Genomic DNA, 22,611 nt, shown 5'->3' with positions numbered 1-22,611 from the left:
GTTCACCAGGGAGGGACTTAGAAGAATGTGAGGTTAGCGTAGAACAGGCAAATGTGTTGGAGCATGTCGAGGTTAAGAGAGCTACTTCTTTCTTAAAAACAAATTTGTTGGAGCTACTAAAAAGCATTATGATAGATAAGTCCCTGGGGTTGGACAGGATATACCCCAGGTTACTATGGGAAGTGAGGGAAGAGATTGCTGGAGCATTAACAATGATCTTTGAGTCCTCCCTGGCCACAGGAGTGATACAGGAGGATTGGAGGATGGCAAACGTTCCATTATTCAAGAAAGGTGAAGGGGATAATCCTGGGAATTATAGACCAGTGAGTCTTACATCAGTGGTGGCAAACTACAGGAGAGGATTCTTAGGGACAGGATTTATGAGCATTTGGAGAAGTATAGTCTTATTAGGCATCTCTTCAGTCATTCATTAAAGTAGTATTTTTTTTTATTCATTCATAGAATATGAATGTTGCTGGCAAGGCCACCCCATATTCTCCATCCCAATTTGTCACCAGTTCTGAATGGATCACCAAGCCAGTTCAGAGTCAGAGGCATTGGTGGTCTGGAGTCAAGTACAAGTCTGACCAGATAGATTTGACTGACTTGGTAGATTTACTTCACCAAAGGGAAGAAAATGAGATTAAAGAACAAGATGGGCTTTTACAGCAATCTGGTAGCTCCATGGTTACCAATGTTCTTACTACCTATTGATTCCAGTATTCCAGCCAATGCTCATTTATCACAACATCACAAAAGCAGACGTCAGGATCTGAATTGCTCTTGGGCTACTTGTGGAATGCAGTTAGCTGCCACATTACAACAGTGACAACATTTCAATGGAAATTCATCATGGCCATTCAGCCCATAATATCCGTGCCAGATACATACCAAATATTGGTGAGCAAATTCTGAGATTTTGTTTGACAAATGGTTTTGTGATAAATGCAAAATCTGTCTCAGTAATATCATTGCTGACGCTCAGCAAGCATGAAGATTTTACTAAACAAGCTTTACATAATGATGGATTTGATCACATCTGAACATTCATTTTGAATTAAGTTTTGTCACATTGATTGCGCTGCATAAAAAATAATTGGACATGGAGGTATTCAACAAAGATGAATGGAGTAATATTTGAACTTGAGATTGAAAACAAGAGTGCCAAACACTGGAAAATAATGTTATTTGTTTAAAATCTGTTTTGACATAGGCTAATTTTTTCACCCACCATTGCTGGTGGATGTCAAGTCCACTGACTGAGAGTGTTGGATGATTAAACAGGCACTAATAACAACTACTTTCTTCAAGGGCATGAGGGGAGGATGTTTGTGATGTGTCTAGTTCTGGGAAACCGGAATTCCATCAGTTCTTTGCATCACACTGGACAAGTCAGGTCCAGATCTAAATTGGTGCAAATTACCTCAAGAGCCCTGGTGATTACTGAACAATAAGCATAGGTTTCAGCTGACAACGTACACTGGAGGTAAACCGCTTACCAGAATGCTGAAACTTCCTGATTGCAAGTCAGTTGCATTCTCTGTACATTATAGTTAACAATCAGAACTTGGGCTTGCATCAATGAGAAAGTGTTTGTTGCCACTGCTCTGTGTTTAGGCTCAAACTGACATTCACAGGAACCTTTCACTGCTGATAGGATGTGAATATGACAATAAAGCCAGAAAATGTCTTTGTCCCCTCCCAATCACTTTCTTTGAAAATCCCACTTGATTTTTTTTAAAGCAGGATGTTACTCTGATTCTATTTCATTTTATACTGATCTGACCAACTTCACATTGTTTGCAGTATGTATTAATTCCCACAAGATATTTTCAAATAAGCCAAAAGAACACTGCTTTCACCTCTAAGCCTTCCCTGCATTCAGATAAGCAGCCACCAGGCTCCAGTTTTAGATTCCTTATGACACTGGTTGGAAAGGCAAGATAATCACTGGCTACATCATTTGCTGTCAAGTCTGTCCAATTGCAATCATGCAGACCCAGTAGCAGGTTTCATGTTCACAAATAGCTTCCTTTGGCCAAATGCCTTGGTAGAATCATTCATAAAGTCACAACTGAAAGACAGCAACTGCCTCAAGGAAAAGGTTAATGTGTCTGTAGTCTGAAACGCTCACAGCAACAATGAACTACAGACCGAAGTTGCTGATATCAGTGGAGTGCACTTGAGAAAGGAACTATCACAGAGGTTTGAGTGGAGTAGTGTTCTTAATTGGAGGGGAGATAGAAAAGTTGGGTAGAGAGGCATATAGGCTCAGAACAAACAATTTATTTTGGCTGGGGAGAAAGAAATATGGAAACATTTGGTGAGACTGTAAAACCCACACGTAAAGCAATGCAAAATATATTATCATGAACATGCCATATTTAAGTGAAGAAGAAGTGGAAGTACTTTGCTCAAGAAAACACCACCAACATGTATTATGTAGATGCAAAGCTGAAGACAACATCTGTTGTAAAGATATAAAGCCCATTAAAAGTGAAATGAGAACTTTTTTTTTGTAAGTTATTGGAAAAGACAGTACTCTGAATACAATCAAAATGACGCTAAGTATGACCAGCAGAAGTCAAAACATCTGTTGACATATCCTGTTTCACTTCAAAAACATTATGTGGGTACTTTTATTTGCCCAATGTAGCACAATATTTAGTTTAATTCATTTAGGTTCATTACAAATTTCAGTTAATTACTGCAAGAATTAAAATGTGCTGTTTCAAATTTTCAAACAATGCTGCAATTACACTGCCAAATACTTAAATCAGCAATTACGACAGCAACTTAAGAATTTGCACACTTTAAAAACTTTTGCTTTTTCATTGCTGAACTGAACATCTTGCAAACTCTTTGCAGCTTAATATGTCCATTATTTGAAGATAGTTGAACCAAACAACATCATGTAAATGACTCAAAGGTAGAAGATGTGGTGCCAATCAAACAACCAGTTGTGTTCTGTTTGGTGTAAGGCGCTGAGTTTCATTCAGGCAAGTAGCTAGTATTCAATCAGACTGATGACTTTCTGCAGATAGATGGTGGAAAGACTGAGTCGCCAGGAGGCAGTCACTCACGATGGACCTAGCTTATGTGGCCACAATATGTACATAGCTGGTCCAGCTGGGTTTCTGATCATTGGGAAACTCAGTATATTAGTGGTGGCGGCGGGTGGGGGACCCTTGAGTGTCAAGGGGACATCATCAGGAGATTGCATTGTGCAAATAATACCTGGCACTTTTCATACAAAACCTCAATGTCATCCATGTATATGTGCATGAAAGCATAGACTGCTTCATTATCAGAAGACCTGAAAATAAAACAAAACATTTTGCACCCACTGGCAAACACTCCCACTTTGAACCTCATGATAAATACAAGGTCATTGATAAAGCAACTGCAGATGGCTGGACCAAGGCACAGGTTAAGAAACTATTGCAGTGATTTCCTGGATCCAAGATGATAAACCTCAAACAATCATAGGTTTACTTTGCAATAGACACAACTTCAGCTACTGGATAGTTATCCCTTCAAAACGCAAAACACTGGAAATCTGAAATAAAACGAAAAATGCTGGAACTACTCAGCAGGTCAGACAATACTTAATGTTTCAGGCGAATGACCCTGGTAACCACCTGTTTCTCTCTCCACAGTTCACCCTCCAATTCCAATTCATTTCAATTACAAGGGCTTCTTGATACTGAACTTTGTAAAATACTGCTCTTACGTCATGGCAGAAACACTCACCTTACCTCTGCAATTCAGCTCTTTTATTCATATATGAATCAAAGTCTAATGTTGAGTGGTCAAATCCAAAATGAGCATCAACGAGATGGCGATAGGTGACTATGTACCTATTGAGAGCACTCTCAGAGATCCCCTCTAGTAATTTGCTGATGATTGAAAGGAGGCTTGTATGGCAGTTATTTCTGCACTGCACATGTCTGTGCAATATTTGCTGCCTCCAAGCAAGCCCAGTCTTGCATATTCAACTGATTAGTTCTGTGGAACTGCTACCAATATGCTCTTCCTCTCCTTATTAAACTAGGACTAGAATTGATCAACCAGATCAATAGTAGCAGGAGAGAAAATGGATTTAACAAGCCATCACACAGCATAATCAGATCTCCCCACACCACAAATGTCCTGGAGGTCACCATTGATCAGATGTTCTGCTGCGGTTGCAGGTGGTTCACAATGCCTCATGCATGGTAGTTTTGAGATGCAAAAACATTTGAATCTTTTCCCTTCAGCACAGTGACTGTGCCACATAACAGTATTAGCATGATTACAGACTTTATTGATAGAAGGTAGTGGTCACTCCTATCTATACTGTCATGGACAGATGCATCTTCCACATATAGAATGGTAAGGGTGACGACAAGTCATTCTTCCCTCTCATGTTGGTTCTCAGCTGGTGTTGGATTCAGACAGTTCCACTGTGCCAAATCTCACTTGATTGGCATTAGTGTCATTCTGTAACAGTTCATTTCAGTGCAATTTCATTCCCTGAAAGCAAAGCCAATTGATCCTCAGCACAACAGAGTGTATATCCAATGTGAAGACCCAAACAGGTTACAAATTGAAACCTTCATCCACTGATCATTTTGTTTGATCTCAACTTCCAATTCAATCTGCTTTTACCACACAACTTCAGCATTTTTGTAAGAATAAAATCATTCATACCTTGAAAGTTCTTACAGCTGGAAGTGTACTTTTGAAGAAAATTTACATTGCCCTACCCTTATTCGTCATGACTAAATATTGCATGGAAAATGAAATCAGAATTTCAGCCTACCTACCTGCAAAATAGTGAACAATGCCATGGAACTACCTCTGATTGAAATGTACACCACAAAAGGGTAGGGACATGTTCGGCACAGCTTTGTGGGCCGAAGGGCCTGAATTGTGCTGTAATTGTTCTATGTTCTAAATGATGATTCAATTGGCAGTGAAGGTTCTATTCAAGTATTGTCTTATTTTTCCTCCAATTATTTTGATGATAAGCTCTTTATTAAGACAGGACTAATCTTGTGATGAGGAAATTTCTGCAATGGTTTTGCAATTTAAAGGCTGTTCAATAACAGAAAAATGCCACAGCTAACAGTTTATCTGGGATCAATCTCCAATTTGTTCTCCAGTCATTGTTCTTAGCCTAAGAAATTAGCTGGTGTTCTTTTTTTGATTGCTATCCTGCTGTTGGTGGTAAAGGAAATACCTGAATGTCTCCATCTCAGCCAAATGTGTTCAAAACTATTGGATTCATGGGCTACACTGTTGTGTATTGAGAACCTACAGGAACCCCAAATAAAGGATAAAATCCACATTAATTTGCTTATGTTCTAAACTGCTGATTCTAGTTTATCCATTGGGAGAGAAAACCAAGATCAGACCTTTTCAATCTTCCAGTGGCATGAAATTCAAGCAGCTTAAAACAGAATGAAATATATAGTACTAGCTTTTAGATAATGCCCACAACAGAGAACAAACACACTATGGTGCTTCTCAGAGATGAAATTGAAATTTAATTTGGAGCTAAAGTATTAAAGAGGATCAGCCAAGGAGAGGGAGGAATTTCCTGATTCTTCAGAGAGCAGAATGAACAAAGTTTGGGTGAAGGGAAGTGAATGGACAAGATTCAGAATCTTAAGAACAAGGAGTTTGGTGGATGCTGTGGAGGTGGAGTTGCAGAGGTTGATGGGGCTCAGGATAATGGGGTATATCCTGAACACTGCTGACCCAATCTTGAATTTGAATAATAGTCACTTAGAGGATCGTGGAAAAAAAAAGAGTAAGTGAGTGCCTTCATCGGGTTAACATGATTACAAAAAAAATTGCAAGAATAAACAAACTCACCTTTGCTCCTCCTCAAGATCGGCAATGATGCGTTCCAATTCACTCCGTTCCTCTTTCTCTACTGACTTGAGGATCTGAACAGGACTCTGGGGCTGGCTTACAGGTGATTCACTTCCCAGTGTTTGACAGAATTGTTGAATTAGCGCGTGTTCATCATCACTGCACAAAGAACAAATTATGCAGTCTCATTTTACAGTTCTTGTCATGTAAAAATAATTTTAAAATAATCTTTATAATTTCATGCATCTGTCATTGTCCCCTCTCCAACAGGAAATAACAAATATCTTCAGCTTATTGATTCAATTACAATTTAAAAATATTAAATTTTTATTCAGTAACTTAATGGTGTGTTCCTTACCTATTACCAGAAATTAATTAAAATGCACTGCATTTCAAGCTGCTATGTATAAATCACACTTAATGCCACTTTTCCCAGCTCTAATTGTTCAGATTACTTACACACTTCCTGTGGCAGAACTACTGTCGGTGAGCAAGGATCCATTAGTTCTCTCCATCTGTGCCAGCCTGAATAAAAGGTGCCACATTATGTTATTAGATTCCAATAAAATCAGAAGTACACTTCGGTTCCATTATTGCTAATGTCTTAGAAAGCAGTCAAAAAGAGTCCAATGTTTATATATTTGAGAAAGGCTAGACATTGGGGAGTTTGTTATCCAATGAATGTGTTGGAAGCAGTTCCGAGAAGGTTTACTCGACTGATACTTAGAATGAGCAAGATGCCCTTGAGGAAAGATTGGACAGATTTTCCTTGAGACCACTGGAGTCTGGAAGAGGGGGGACGATTGAAAACAACCAGACCCTATGGAGTCTTGACAGCATGATTGTTGGAAGATATTTTCATATGAGAGCAAATCTAGAACTAGGGGATCACTGTTAACAAAAAAAAATATGATGATTTTTTTTTCCCCTCAGAGGGTTGAGAGTCTTTGGAACACACTTCCTTAAAGTGCAGTGGAAGCACAGTCTTTGCAAATTTTTAAGGGTGTGGCAAACAGATTCTTGGAGCAACGGGGTGGAATGTGACTAAGGGTGAACAAGAATGCAGAGTTGAGGTTATCATCAGATCACCCCTGACCTTATTAAATGGTGAAGCAGGCTTAGCAGCCTCCTGCTTGCAATTCATATGTTCATTTATCCACTCGAGTGCATAATGATTCGAAGTGATTCCAAGTTGCATATTACGTCCCAGAGGTCAAGAATTTAGATAAAGCACTTAAGCAACATTATTGTTTTGGCAGTGTCAGAAAGCAGAAATCAGTGGAAATTCTCATACATTATTTATTTACAGCAATGTATCAGCCAATAAGTTGGTCTGATGTTTGGCTCAACAAACCATCAGAAGTCAACTTAGAGGAAACAGGAACTACAACACCCAATAAAAGAGAATGGAGGATAGTTTTATATAGTGAGCATAAAAATCAATCTCTGTCGTTCACAAGAGTGTGATTACTCAGCTTGATAGACAGTGTATTTGTTGAATCATCCACACTTTGAATGACTGGAACATTGTCACTATCTGCAGCAACTGATTAAGTTTTCAGCAAAATTAATACATAAGATATTATGTATTAATGGTAAAATTGCTATCATCTGTTTTTTGTTTGTGTAACTGCAGAACTTAATTTGAAACCAAATCCCACTTGGTTAAAATGAGCACTATGAAACCCCAAAGACTGTACAGTAAGAACCAGTTTCATCCCATAACATCTTAGAAAAACATATTAGAACTGCAATGTAGCAATTGTGAACATTTTTGTTACCTGTTGGCATAGTGTTCTATTCTGGAATGTGTGTCATCTTGGGACAGCCGTGGAGATTGTGTGGGGCTGCAATAATAAAACTTCTGATAATTAATATTCCAGTTTAAGTATCAAAACAAAAATATTGCATCATTATCTTAGCATTGATAAAGCTTGTGGTTGTTACAATCTACTGCAATACAAATGAAATGTGCAGTAAAAATGCAGTGGGAATATTTCCTTTTCAATACTAGTGTAACACTATCTTTAATCAACCATTTTAAGCAGCTTTCTCTATCTTTTGTTTGTGATACAAGACTGAAGTGGAAGAATGTTGCAATTTCATGCTCTGCATGATATAAAGCAAAAAGTGTATGTACGATGCTGATCAGATCAGCTCAATACCTTGCTTCTTAATGATGTAATGCTCGGGTTGAAATATCCCTTTGTATTTAATAATTTATAGCAACAGTTTTATTTTTGACTAATGGAGTAGGGTTGGCAGGGGGCTTGAGAAAGAGCACAGTAAGTTCACATAATAGAAAATGGAATATCTAAGTGCTTTATGATTATTTTCCATTTAAAATGAGCAAATTCTTAAAATAATCATGTCAAACGCATTGACTGGTAGCACAAAAGGGAGATGATAAATTCTCCAGTACGCTCCAAAAGGAAGAAATTCAGTACTTAATGCAACAACAAACTGCTATTCGGTTGAGACGACGCATTTGGCATGCAGGACAGATACATATACTCACTCATATTGCTCGGGCCACATGCTGATGAGTGTGACAGGACTACAAAAGAGAGAAAAAATACAGAACATTGTTTATGTGGCTCAAAGAACGATGAAATATTTTACAACAACGCACAGTAATGAAACAGAAGCATGCTAAGGAAGTTACCGCAATTCAAATAATCATCAATAGCAACACATCTATCATTAATAAGCCTGGCCCTTGGTGCCTTAAGGAAAATATATTCAATCTTGTTGTTAACTAATGTTCTCCCTCTTCCTTAATAGGACACCTATATTTTCCAAATTTTCCATGCGTTTCCCTTGTACTACTCTTGCTATAACTTTCTATCTTCTTCAGAAGAGCATTCATGTCCCTTCCTTTTGTTCTTCAAGGAGGTGTGCTTAGCCCACTGCTCTACTCTCATGACTGTGTGGCTAGGCACAGCTCAAGCGCCATCTATAAATTTGCCGATGACACCACTGTTGTTGGCAGAATCTCAGACGGCAATGAGGTGGTGTACAGGAGTGAGATAGATCGGCTGGTTGAGTGGTGTTGCAATAACAACCTCATACTCAATGTCAGCAAGATCAAGGAACTGATTGTGGACTTCAGGAAGGGGAAATCAGGAGAACACACACCAGTCCTCATTGCATTGCAGGCATGGTAGTGATGCTTTACAGCGCCAGCGACCCAGGTTCAATTCCAGCCACTGTCTGTAAGGAATTTGTACGTTCTCCCCATGTCTGCGTGGGTTTCCTCCCACATTCCAAAGACATACAGGTTAGGAAGTTGTGGGCATGCTATGTTGGCGCCGGAAGCGTGGCGACATTTGCGGGCTGCCCCAGAACACTACACAAAAGATGCATTTCACTTTGTTTCTCGACGTACATGTGTCTAATAAAGAAATCTTATCTTATCTTGAGGGGTCAACGGTGAAAAGGGTGAGCAACTTCAAGTTCCTGGGCATCAACATCTCAGAGGATCTATCTTGGGCCCAACACACTGATGCAATCATGAAGAAGGCACACCAGCAGCTCTATTTCATTATCAGTTTCAGGAGATTTAGTACATCACCAAAGACTCTTGCAAATTTCTACAGATGTACGGTGGAGAGCATTCTGACTGGTTGCATCCCTGCCTGGTACAGAGGCGCCAATGCGCAGGATCAAAAGAGACTGCAGAGGGATGTAGACTCAGCCAGCTCCATCACGGGAACAACCCTCCCTGCCATCAAGGACATCTTCAAAGACAGTGCCTCAAGAAGACGGCCTCCATCATTAAGGACCCTCACCACCTGCGACATGCCCCCTTCGCATTACTACCATTAGGAAGGAGGTATAGGAGCCTGAAGACCCACACTCAACGTTTTAGGAACAGTTTCTTCCCCTCTGCCATCAGATTTCTGAACAGTCCATGGACCCATGAACTCTACCTCGTTATTCCACTTTTGCACTATTTATTTTTGAAACTTAGAGTAATTTTATGTCTTGCACTGTACTGCTTACAACAAATTTCACAACATACGTCAGTGACATTAAACCTGATCTCGATTCTCCTCTTCCGCACAGACCAACAAATGAACTTCAGATCAACCTAGTCCATAAAGCCAAATATGATGAGATGGACTCTGACCTCACGATCTACCTTGTTGTGACCTTGCACCTTATTGCACTGCACTCTCTCTGTAGCTGTGATACTTTACTCTGTACGGTTATTGTTTTTACCTGTACTACATCAATGCGCTCTGTACTACCTCAATGCGCTCTGTACTACCTCAATGCAGTCAGTACTAACCCAGTGTAACTGCACAGCATAATGAATCGATCTGTACGATTGGTATGCAAGACAAGCTTTTCACTGTACCTTGGTACAAGTGACAATAATAAACCAATACCAAACAGCCTCTATCTGCCATTCTCTTTTGAACTACATCAGCTAAATTTAGCTTTTGCGCCTTCCAGTTTGAACCCAGCAACACAGCAGACTGGTGTGTTCTGCATTATCAGCACAGCTTACTTTTCCAAATGTCACCTACCTACTCCTGAAAGTGTCAAACTTGTTGCTCAACATTACTTCCATAGGTGTTCTTCAGAAGCATTGACCACATTGGTGATGAACCAACAGTGCTTGAACCTGGACAACATACCATCCAGACGTTCATTCATGGGACAATCGCAAGTAAACATGGTTACCAAGTTTCCGTGTGCTTTTCTTGAGAGGCCACTGAATACCTTCCATATTGTGAGTTTTTCTCTGTAATCCAGTTACCCGTCAGTAGAACATAAGCTTCTCTGCAGGACTCAGCTTCATTCCATCACTCGCCAAATCAATTTATGATTAAGGGTAAAGTGCTATTAATTTGGAACGTATTTCAGTTTCTGACAATTGACAGTGAAAGTACTTGAACAAGCAGAATCAGCAAATGAACCAGTTGGCCTGTTCACCTCACTTTGCTGCTTCAAAACACTGCAAAAATCACAACAGTGGACCAGCCGAAACAGATAAGGTTATCAATGGCAGAATTCAGTCTCACGGAACCCGAGACTGTGGTACAAAAATAGCTGGCAAAGTTGCTTTTACTGTCTAAAACATTGATAACCTGTCCTTTGCAAATATAATGTCGAACTCAATGACTGTCATTTTAGAAACAAGCATGAAGCAGACCAATGTTTCCATCTCCTGGCTGCCTTACTTTTATATACTGCAATAGACCATATATACACACTCATACATATATAGTTTAAAATATTTCTTTTCCCTTCAAAGGGTGGACAATTGTGCAACATTAATCATTCATCAGCGAAAAGCTACACATATGCAAACCTCACATTGTCAAACTTACATCTCAAGATTCTCGCCTTCTAAGACTGTTTGTACTGGCAGGTAACCCAGTCGGGGATGTTTGGCAAAGTACTTCTTTGATCTGAACTTATTTTTCAGCACCTTAGTGAAATCACGTACGTCTTCGCCTGACGTTGTCTAAAAATGCAAAAGAAATAATGAATTGCCATAATGCAATCTGTTAATTTAGCCATTCATCTTATGCAGACTGTGTGAATGTTTACTGAACTAAGTGTTGTCAGGGAAGTGATAATGTTTGTACCAGAGGATCAGGCCTAACTTTTCTTCATAATACTTCTAAGGTTATGAAAAATGATCATAAGTGCCAGAACGATCACTGGTGGACTACTTAAACTAGTTTCAATAAGTTAATGCAAATGATAGGGAGCAACATATTGAAAATATCCTGACTGGTTGCAGGATCTGGTACGGCAATTTGAATGTGCAGGAACGCAAGAAGCTGAAGAGGGTAGTGGATTCAGCCCAATGCATCACTGGCATATCCTTCCCCACCATTAGTATCAACACAAGGCGCTGCTTCAAGCAACATCCATCACCAAAGATTCCCACCATCCAGGTCATGCCATCTTTTTGTAGCCACCATGGGCAGAAGATACAGAAGCCTGAAGTCCCACACCACCAGGTTCAAGAACAGCTGCTTCCTTTCAACCATTCGGTTCTTGAACCGACCTGCACAACCCTAATAACTACCTCAGTCGAGCAACACTATGACCACTTTGTACTACAATGTAATTTTTTCCTTACTCTGTTCTTTCTTGTACAATTTTGTATGACTTATGTTTATGTTTCTCTTGTGAATGTTGTCTATCTGATGCCATGTACCTGTGATGCTGCTGCGAGTAGGTTTTTCATTGCACTTGTGCATACATGTACTTGTATATATGACAATAAACTCAACTTTGATTACTGCTTTCACTCAAATTTGAGAATTGTTTTAAACTATAAACCATTTTTAAACCAATTGCCATATTCTCCCTTCACTGTTCATTCACCACTTCCCAATTTAGCACAGGATACACAATCTGATCCGAGAGCTCAGTTCAATGCCAGCCTGCACTGAGTTGTTTTGCTACTTCTTCGGCTTTGACAGTTCCTCCTAAGGCAACATCTTGTTTGTATTTAGTCGCACTTGAAGCTAAATGATAGAACAAGGAATTCCTCATAATACTAAGAATGAAGCATCAAACTGGGTCAATATGGGGACAAATGGTTAAAAAGTCAAAATTTAAAGCTCTTTGTCCGAATACACAAAGCATTCAATAAAATATGACTGAATTAATGATCCAAGTAAAGATAAATGGGTGCGATCCAATTGCTATTACAGAAAAATGGCCTTAGCTGGAAATATAACATTCCAGGTTACAATGTGCAACAAGGAGAGGCAGAATGGAAAAGGAGGTGGGGAGCTCTGGCAAGGAAGGTTAATATTACAACAGTGGAGTTAAATTGTCTTGGTGCATGATATCTGGAAGTAGGATGTCAATCAAAGCTCCTTCAGTATATACGCTGTTGGATGGAGCATTAATCAAGAAATATTGGATGCTGTGACAAACGTAATGCGATAATCATGGACAAATTTAATCTTCCTATAGATTGGACAAATCAAATTAGAAAAAGTAATCTAGAGGACGAGTTCATGCAATGCATTCAAGACAATTTTCCTGAAAAGTACTTCATGAACCCAACTGGGAAGCAGGTTATTTTATTATGTAAAGTGCAATGAGACAGGATTATTTCATGACCTCCTTATTGAGGGTCCTCCGGGAAGAATGATTACGAAATGATAAAAAAAAACACACATTTGGTTTGAGAGCAATAAACCTTGGAACTAAACTAACTTCTGAATATCATCAATTATATGGCTGTGAAGGGAGAGTTAGTCAGAGTGAATTGGGAAACTAGATTAAAATGTAGATGAGCAAAGGCAAACTTTTGAAGAAATATTTCATAACTGTCAACAAAGATGTGGAGCATGGAGAAATAAGGGCTCCACAAGACTAAGGATCTATACATGCCTAAATAAAAGGTCACAAATGGCATTAATTTCAAAAAGACTTATAATAATAAACCTGGGGATTAGGATAAGTTTAGAAAACAGGAAAGGTTTCCTAAAAAATTGACAATGAGGGAGAAAATAGGAGAGGAAACTAGCAAGAAATATAAAAAGAGATTCTAAAAATTCTACAAGTATATTAAAAGGAAGAAAGCATCCTCAGTAGTTAGTTGCTCATAATCTGAGAAGGTTGATTTGAAAAGGATGAATAACAAAACAACAGGGGCATGAAATATTTGTTTTGTATCTTCCTCCATAGCAGAGGATAAAAATTAAGAAATCATGAGGAAAAGGGAAGGAAGTAATAAAAAAAAAGTCACCAAAACAATGATAGTAGGCAACCTAATGGGACTGATAATCCAAAGCAAAGTGGCAGTGTGGATTGCAAAAATATGCAGAGATGCTTTGGGAGATTTTGACAGATTAAGTGAATAGGCGAGGAAATGGAAAACAAAATGGAAAAATTTGAAGACGTTTACTTCGATAGAATAATAAACTGAGAGACTGAGAGGTCTTGGTGTTCAGAGGGACCTGGGTATGCTTCTACACAAATCAATGCAAGAATGTGCAGGTACAGCAAGCAATTAGGAAGTCAAACTGTGTTGGCTTTTATTGCAAGAGGATTTGCGTCCAAGACATCTTGCTCCAATTACATAGAGCTGTGGTTAGAAACATCTGGAATTTGTGTAAAGGTCTGGCCTCCTTACCTTAAAGGAGGATATACTCTGAAAGAGAAGTGGAGGAAAGGCTCACCAGATGGGATTCCTGGAAGGGTGGCTTTGTTGTTGGAGGAGAAATTAAACAGACTAGCCCTGAATTCTTGAGCTTAGGAAAACAAGGTGAAACATACTGAATTCGATTTGAAAGGGCAGATTCGTTGATGCTTCTCCTGCTTGGGTGTCAGGAACCAGGAGTCACAACCTCAAAGTAAGGGGACAGGTGAGAAGAACGTTTGCACTCAAAAGGAAGTGAATCTTTGGAATTCTCTATGTAAGAGGGCCATGGAGGCTCCGTTGCTGAGTATACTCATACTCTGTTTTTCGCACAAAATTGAAGGTGGCTAATACATCCATCCCTGGGTGCTCAAAAAAATCCCATCAATCCTATTCCTCCACTTACTTCCCTGTAACCTTTACAGCGTCACGCGCCCATCACCTCCACCCCAATTCTCCTACAACCCACCTACACCAAAGATCATTTGCAATACCCAATTCATCTATCAACCAACCATCACATCTTTGAGATGTGGGAGGAAAGTGGCACAACTGAAGGAAGTCCCCTCAGTCACAGGGAGAACATACCAACTCCCTCCCGATGATACCTGAACTGAGGATTGAACTGGGGTCACTGCAGCTACAATGTATCAACATTATCTGTTTTAACAAGACTGCTTGATATTAGGGAAAATCAAGGGATATGAAAATGGTGCAGGAAAATGTATCAAGTTAAAAGATCGGCCAACATCCAACTCAATGGTGGAGCAGCCATGAGGAGTCAATTGGCTCACTCTTGCTTTTATTTATGATGTTCATATTCTTAAGTTTATAAAGGAAGTGCCTGCAAAGACAGTGAATACATTGACTGTTGATCTTCCAAAGTTGCCTCAAATCATGAAAGGTCCTGACACACTGGAAAACAGCAAGTGTAATGCCACTGTTCAAGGAAGAGAGAGAGAGAGAGAGAGAGAGAGAGAGAGAGAGAGAGAGAGAGAGAGAGAGAGAGAGAGAGAGAAAGCAATGAGCTTAACTAGTCAAGTTCAACATCTGTCATTGGGAAAGTCCTGCATTTTATTTGGAAATGTGGAACAGCAATCTTGGAAAATCATGAAATGATTAAGCAGGGTGAATGTGGTTTTATGGAAGGGAACTAGCTTTTGAAAATTTAGTTGAGGATCTGACTGGCAGGATGGACAATCGGGAACCTGTGAATGTAGTTTTTTTTGATCCCCAAAAGTCTTTTGGTAAGGTTCCAAATAGAAGCTTACTGGACAAGATAAAAGCTAGTGGTTTTGAGGGTAATATAACAGCAGAGATAGCAGATTCATTAAGTGACTGAAATCAGAAAGCAGGAATAAATAGCCTTAACCACTGGGGTGCCACAGGAATTAATGCTGGGGCCTCAGCTATTTACAGCTTATTTTAAATGTCTCAGATGAATGGACCAAGTGCACTGTATTCAGTAGTGCAGATGATAGGTGGGAAGCTGTGGTGAGGAGAACACCCAAGGAAATATACACAAGGCAAGTTAATAATGACAAAATGGTTGATGAAGTATGATATGAAGAAATACAAGGTTATCTATTTTAGTTGAAAGAACAGAAAAGTGGATTATTACTTAAATGGCATGAGACTTTTCAATACTGAAGTTCAGAGTATTGTTGCAGAAGAAACAAAATTAGGATGCAGGAAGACAAACTTGATGATGGCCTTTATTTCATGAAGTAATGGAGCACAAAAAAAAAGGTAAATTTTGCTGTAACTACTTTGGACTTCAGTATAACCACACTTGGAATACTGCACACAGTTTGGTCTCTTTACGCAAGTAAGGCTATGTTTACCTTGGTGGTAGTAGGTTCACTGTGTGGTTTTCAGTAATGAAGTGTTGCTTTTTTTAAGGACAAATTAAGCAAATTGGATCCCTGCTCTCTGGAATTTAGAAGAATGAGAGGTGATCTCATTGAAATATAAAAGTTCCTTCTGTGGAGGAATGCAGATTTGGGAGGCATCTCAGTTAAGCGTGAGATTAAGGAATAAATTCTGTACAACTTTGGTATCCTCCAGTCTCCAAAGATCTCTGGGCTGTTATTAAATAAGTTCATGGACGCGACACGTTTTTAAGACTTGAAGGGAATTGAGAATTGTGAGGCAAGGCGGGAAAGTGGATTTGAGGCCTCGATCAAATCAACGACCATCTTGTTGCATGGCCTCACTTCTGCTCCTATTTCTTAGGCTACAGTTAATTGGACATTAGCAGCATTCATCAAATTTTTATCTGGAATCACAGGGAAGTGTACATGGGGAAACAACAACATCCAGGCACAAACACAACAGCTCGTACATGTAGGATATATGAAGTCACATTAAACCCTTCATTTATACATTTCCAAAACAATGGCTGTTAACTCGAATTCTGCCTTCAGCATAACTCACAGTTCTGGTCATCCACTTTCAGTTATGATAAATGATTCATGGATAATGTATCCTGAAAGTCTATATCAAGTGAGCACGACTTCCACTCAAAGATTCTTTTGTTCACTGGACATGTCCTGCAAAGGTCTAATTATTGTCTGGAGTTCAGAATCTATTTCAAAGATTTTTGAATGTTTTCCTTTTGCTGGGTTGCAGGGTGATGCCAAAGGGCTGGAGTACTGCAAGCATTATCCCTTTGTTTCAAAAAAAATGAATAAAGATAAACCCAGCACGTGCAGGCCAGACAGTTTAACCTCAATGGTTGGAAATTTTAGATACAATAATCCAGGATTAAATTAACAGTCTATTCCACGATGCTTGGAATCTCAGATCAGAAAAAGCCAACCTCATTGTTTTTTTGATAAGAGAGGGCAATAGGATAGTGTAGTTGGTGCACTGTACATGGAATTCCATAAGATTTTTGATAGCTGGTCTGTTAGCACAGCTGAAGCTCATGGAATTAAGGGGAGAATGGCTGCATGGAGAAAGAACTATCTGAAGGATAGAATATAGAGTTGTGTTTTTTTTTAAAGACGGGTGTTCCCCAAGAGTTGGGGCTAGGACCACTGCTGTTCGTAATACACGTCAATGGCTTTGATTTGAATGGACCAGGAGGAATAATGAAACTCTGCAGATGACAAAATTTGGAGGTACAGTTAACAAGTTACTGATAGACTTCAAAAGGCATAGATACACCATGATCTCTCGATCCTTCTCCCAAGAGCCACACGGACAGGGAAAACAAAACAGCGCATTCCAAATAAACGAAGACCTGAACTTCTAGCATTCACTTCCAAGCTATATCAGTCCTTCAATCTCATTGAAACATACTGTACCATCCCCAACAAAATGTGCCAATTTATGATCAACCATGAGACTAACCACTTCAGTGATTTCATGAAGCTGGTAGTACCCACCAGTCAAATCAGTTGCATTCTTGTTCAAAGGTCTGATTATTTCCATCGTGAAATATTTTCAAGCAATTAGACCAAAAATGATTATCCATTTATCTCGAGTCTTGGAGCACTGATACCAGCACTTCAGCTGTAATATCCATGTTGATCAAGTACCCATTTATACTATTCCCATTTACCAGCACTAGGTTAGTGGCCTTCTGTGCCTTGGCGATTCGAGTGCTGATCTTAAACGTTACAAGAGTTCCACATTCCAACCACATACTGAATGAAACACCTGTTTCTCAGATCTTGTTTCAACCTCCTATCCCTTACCTTAAACCTATGCCCTCTAGTTTCAGACTATGGGGAATAGTTTCCTGCTATCTACCCAATCTATACCCCTCAGTTTTGTATGCCTTGATCAGCTCGCCTCCTCTGCTCCAATGTATAAAAAGTCGATCCTCTCTATCCTCAAAACTGAAATGCTCCATTCCAGGGAACATCCTGGTGAGTTTCCTCTGTTACGGACTCAGTGAAAGTCCCTTTAAGATAGAGAGTGTGTGTGTATGTGTGTGTGGGGCGTGCTTACGTCAATAGAAGATAAAGGACGTAATGACGTTGTTGAAGAAGCCAGAAGGAGAGAGAGAGAGAGAAGGGAGAGAGACACCAGCCTGCTTGTTTTCTCTATCGATGGATGAGAAACAATAACTGTGTTTGCCACTGAAATCCATGTATGGAAGTTGGAAGTAATCCGGTGGAGTTCACTTTGTTGCTGACCTGTAGAAGGAAACAGGTATTTGTGTCTGGACGACCACGGTTCGGATGCTTTTCGGGGTGAGGAAGTCACTACCGAGTAAACACTGAAGTGTCGTTTGGGTTCCATCGTGGAACATTTGGATTTCGTATTTACTCTCCCTATGTTCTCTACACCTACGTCTTATCTTCTGACAACGGTGGTTGTTGAAGAAGCCCTTGCTCATGTTTCACCTTATGGCTTGCGGAACTGAACTTTAAGAACCATTCCGGAACTTGGAGTTTGGGACTTTGTCACACACACACACACGACGAGTTTAGTTTTGGGGTTAACGTTCGAGGTTTAACATTTTTGAATTCTAACATACTAACATTTTTACTTTTATTTTACGTATTATCATAAGTAGTGATTAATAAAATAGTTTTTAACACTGAATCATGCTCAGTGTGTTTCTTTTGTTGCTGGTTCGTGACAAAATTGGGGGCTCGTCCGGGATAGTTCCCAAGGTTAACGAGATTCATCCAGGATCCAATCCAAACATTAACGAGTGTCGTCTGGGATCGTTCCCCAGATTGACGAGATTTGTTCGGGATTCAATCCAAAGATTTTTGAGGGAGGTCTGATAAATTCTTTTTAATTGGCTTGTGTGTGTGGAAACCAGCAGCAATGGATATTAAGGCATTTTTGGAGTGACCAACCCAAAAGGGACTGGAGGTGGCGAAAAAGGATGATTTGATAAAGATTGCTACAAGGCTAAACCTTACAGAAGTAAAGCAGTCTATGAGAAAGGCAGATATTCAGAGACTGATAGCTGGCCATTATGTGGAAAAGAAGGTGTTTGAGAAGGAAGTGTTAAAACAGTTTCCTGGCAGTGAAATAGCAATTTCTGAGGCACAGGTGCAGCTGGCAAAGATAGAGGCTGAACGAGAGCAAACCCAATTAAAGATAGAGGCTGAATGAGAACAAAGGAAATTAGCTGAACGAGAGCAAACCCAGTTAAAGATGGAGGCCGAACGAGATAAATTAGAGGCCGAACAAAAGATAACTCAGATGAAGATAGAGGCTGATCTAGCAATGAAGCAGATGGAATTGAAGAGGATGGAGCTGGATAGTGAGGAGAAGGAGAAACAGAGGCAGCATGAGTTACAAATGAAGCGAAAGAGTTTGGAATCTGATTCTGATGATGGTTTTTCAGCCAGCAGGGAGGTTCGATTAGTCCCTCCGTTTGAGGAAGATCAGGTTGATCAGTATTTCCAACATTTTGAAAAGGTTGCTGTGAGTTCAAACTGGCCAAGGAAAGGATGGGCTCTTATGGTACAGAGTGTGATTAAAGGTAAAGCTCAAAAAGCTTATTCTGCTTTGTCTGCTGAGGACGCAGCTGATTATACCAAGGTAAAACAAGCTATTTTGAAGGCCTATGAATTGGTCCCTGAGGCTTATAGACAAAAATTCAGAGATTTGAGGAAATCTGCAGATCAGACTTATATGGAATTTGCCAATGGAAAGAGAATATGTTTTGAACGATGGTACATGGCTAAAAATGTAGATGGGGATTTTGATAAATTGAAAGAATTGATATTAGTGGAGGACTTTAAAAGATGTGTTCCAGCTGAATTAACAACATATTTAAATGAAAAGGCAGTGGAAACTTTACAAGAAACTGCTAGGTTGGCAGATGATTATGCTTTAACCCATAAATCCAAATGGGGACAACCTAAAACCTTTCAAAAGAGTTACAAGGACAATCCAGGTAAACTGGAGATTAAATTGGGAGGTAATCATAAAGGAAAGGATGAAAAGAAGCCAGGGCTGGAGAAACCTGTTGAGCGTACTTGTTGTTACTGTAGGAAACCTGGCCATGTGATATCTAATTGTGCCCTTTTGAAGAAAAGGAAGGAAGCTGTGCCCAATGCTTGCTTTCAGGCAATTAAAAATCAAAAAGGTTTAGGAGATGCTGTTAAAGATCAGTCCTTGCAAGAGGGAAAAGCGGAAAAGTTGGAGGAGGTGAGAAAAGAATTCCGTTCGTATGTATCAGAGGGTTTTGTTTCACTGAATGATGAGTCACCCCAGGTGCCAGTGAAAATTCTTAGAGATACTGGGGCTAGTCAATCTCTCTTGCTGGACAGTGTTTTAAATTTTGGTGAAGAAAGTGACACTGGTGAGGTAAATCTAGTGCGAGGCGTTACAGATGACACCATATCTGTCCCTTTACACAGGGTGATTTTAAAGTCAAAGTTCGTAGAAGGACCAGTCGAGATAGGGATAAGACCTAGGTTGCCAGTGGAAGGAGTTTCTTTGTTATTGGGAAATGACCTTGCAGATGGAGAAATTGTTCCTGTGGTACGGTTAACGACCAAACCAAGGATTGATGAGTCTGAGAATGATCCAGATGTTTACCCATCATGTGCGGTGACTCGAGCTAGAGCTAAAGAATTAGCCAAGACAGACAGTCCGATGCAGTCTGATGTAGTTCCTTGTGACAGTCCTGAACAGGAAGAAAATTATGATGCCTTATCTGAGACTTTTCTGTCTTCACTGGAGGATCAACATCCTTATAGTGAATCTGAATTTAAAGATTTGTCTTTGTCGAGGAAGGATTTTATGGTGGAACAGACAAAGGACCCTGAGTTGACAGAATTGAAAGAAAAAGCACTCTCATGTGAGGAGATTGAAAAAGTGCCAATTGGATATTATGTCAAAAATAGAGTGTTAATGAGGAAATGGAGATCTCCTCATGTTCCTGTTACTGAGGAATGGGAAGTTATTCATCAGGTTGTTGTTCCAAAAGTTTATAGGGATGAGATTTTAAACCTGGCCCATAGTATGCCTTTGGGTGGTCATTTTGGGGTGAATAAAACCGTAGGGAAGATCTTGAAACAATTCTATTGGCCTGGTTTGAGAAAAGATGTGGTGATGTTTTGTCGAACCTGCCACACATGTCAGATGGTAGGTAAACCAAATCAAAAACCCCCTGTGGCTCCGTTGAAACCAATTCCTGCTTTTGGGGAGCCCTTTTCGAAGGTGATTGTGGACTGTGTTGGCCCATTACCAAAGTCTAAGACTGGAAATCAGTATTTGTTAACCATCATGTGTGCCACTTCTAGATTTCCAGAGGCAATACCCCTTAGAAATATTAAGGCCAAGACGGTGTCAAAGGCTCTTGTAAAATTTTTTACCTTGTTTGGTTTGCCAAAAGAAATCCAATCTGATCAAGGTAGTAATTTTATGTCAAAAATTTTTCAACAAATAGTCTATGAGCTGGGAGCAAAGCAGATTGTATCATCTGCATATCACCCAGAATCTCAAGGAGCTCTGGAGAGATTTCATTCTACTCTCAAAAATATGCTGAAGACTTATTGCTTTGAAAACACCAAGGATTGGGACGAAGGTATCCATTTACTTTTGTTTGCCGTTAGAGAATCAATCTAGGAGTCAATAGGATTTAGTCCGTTTGAGCTTGTATTTGGACATAGGGTGAGAGGACCTTTGGAATTGTTAAGAGAGCAATGGGTTAATGAGGAAGTGCACTTGAGTCTTTTGGACTATGTCCAAAAATTTAAAACTTGGTTGGAGAGAGTCTGCCAGCTAGCGAGAGAGAATTTGAAAACCAGCCAGATAAGAATGAAGACATATTTTGATAGACGTGCTCGGCCTAGGACATTCGCAGTGGGGCAAAAGGTGTTGGTATTTTTCCCTAGCCAAAATAATCCCTTGCAATCTCGTTTTTCTGGACCCTATGTTACTGAATCTCGAGTGACTGATTTAACATATATAATCAAAACACCAGATAGACGCAAGAAAACACAACTCTGTCATGTAAATATGCTAAAACCTTATTATGAGAGGGATTCAGTTGTGGCCTTGGTGGATGATGTAAAGGTTGTTTCTAGAATGCCTGATGTTGATGTTGAGGAAGGCCAATTTAGACCAAATATTGTTCCATCGAAACTAAAAAACCAAAATATCATGAAGAACCTTGAAACGAAATTGGACCATTTACAAGTTTCACAAAAACAACAGATGAGAGAATTAATTTTAAAATTTTAAAATCTGTTCCCAGATGTTCCAAACAGAACATCGATAATTACCCATGATGTTGATGTTGGGGATGCAAAACCAATCAAACAACACCCATATCGAATGAATGTGGAAAAAAGTAAACTTGTTGATCAGGAAATAAAGTACATGTTGGAAAATGATATTATTAGACATTCAACTTCAAATTGGAGTTCGCCCTGTGTTATTGTACCTAAACCTGATGGAACTGTCAGATTTTGCACAGATTACAGGAAAGTGAATGCTGTAACGAAGTCAGATGCTTACCCTATTCCTAGGGTGGATGATTGCATAGATAGAGTGGGAAAGGCAAAATTTCTTACAAAGATTGACCTATTAAAAGGGTACTGGTGTGTTCCATTAACAGATAGAGGAAGGGAGATTTCAGCCTTTGTAACCCCTTCTGGATTGTATGAATACAATGTTTTACCATTTGGAAT

At 39.5% G+C, this 22,611-nt stretch overlaps 1 protein-coding gene across 1 annotated transcript in view; it reads right to left on the bottom strand.

The window, feature by feature from the left end:
- The window catches only part of LOC127567749 (dystrophin-like), a 358,665-nt gene that overhangs the window by 26,285 nt on the left and 309,769 nt on the right, over window positions 1-22,611 (bottom strand). The window contains 5 exon segments of the mRNA XM_052010734.1: window positions 5,863-6,021; window positions 6,322-6,387; window positions 7,644-7,709; window positions 8,381-8,419; window positions 11,205-11,341. Coding sequence (XP_051866694.1) covers window positions 5,863-6,021; window positions 6,322-6,387; window positions 7,644-7,709; window positions 8,381-8,419; window positions 11,205-11,341 — 467 coding nt within the window.

Source organism: Pristis pectinata, chromosome 3, assembly GCF_009764475.1.
Source record: "Pristis pectinata isolate sPriPec2 chromosome 3, sPriPec2.1.pri, whole genome shotgun sequence".
Taxonomy (NCBI): domain Eukaryota; kingdom Metazoa; phylum Chordata; class Chondrichthyes; order Rhinopristiformes; family Pristidae; genus Pristis; species Pristis pectinata.
Note: the sequence above shows the minus strand (reverse complement) of the source record. Positions and strands in the feature narration are given on the sequence as shown.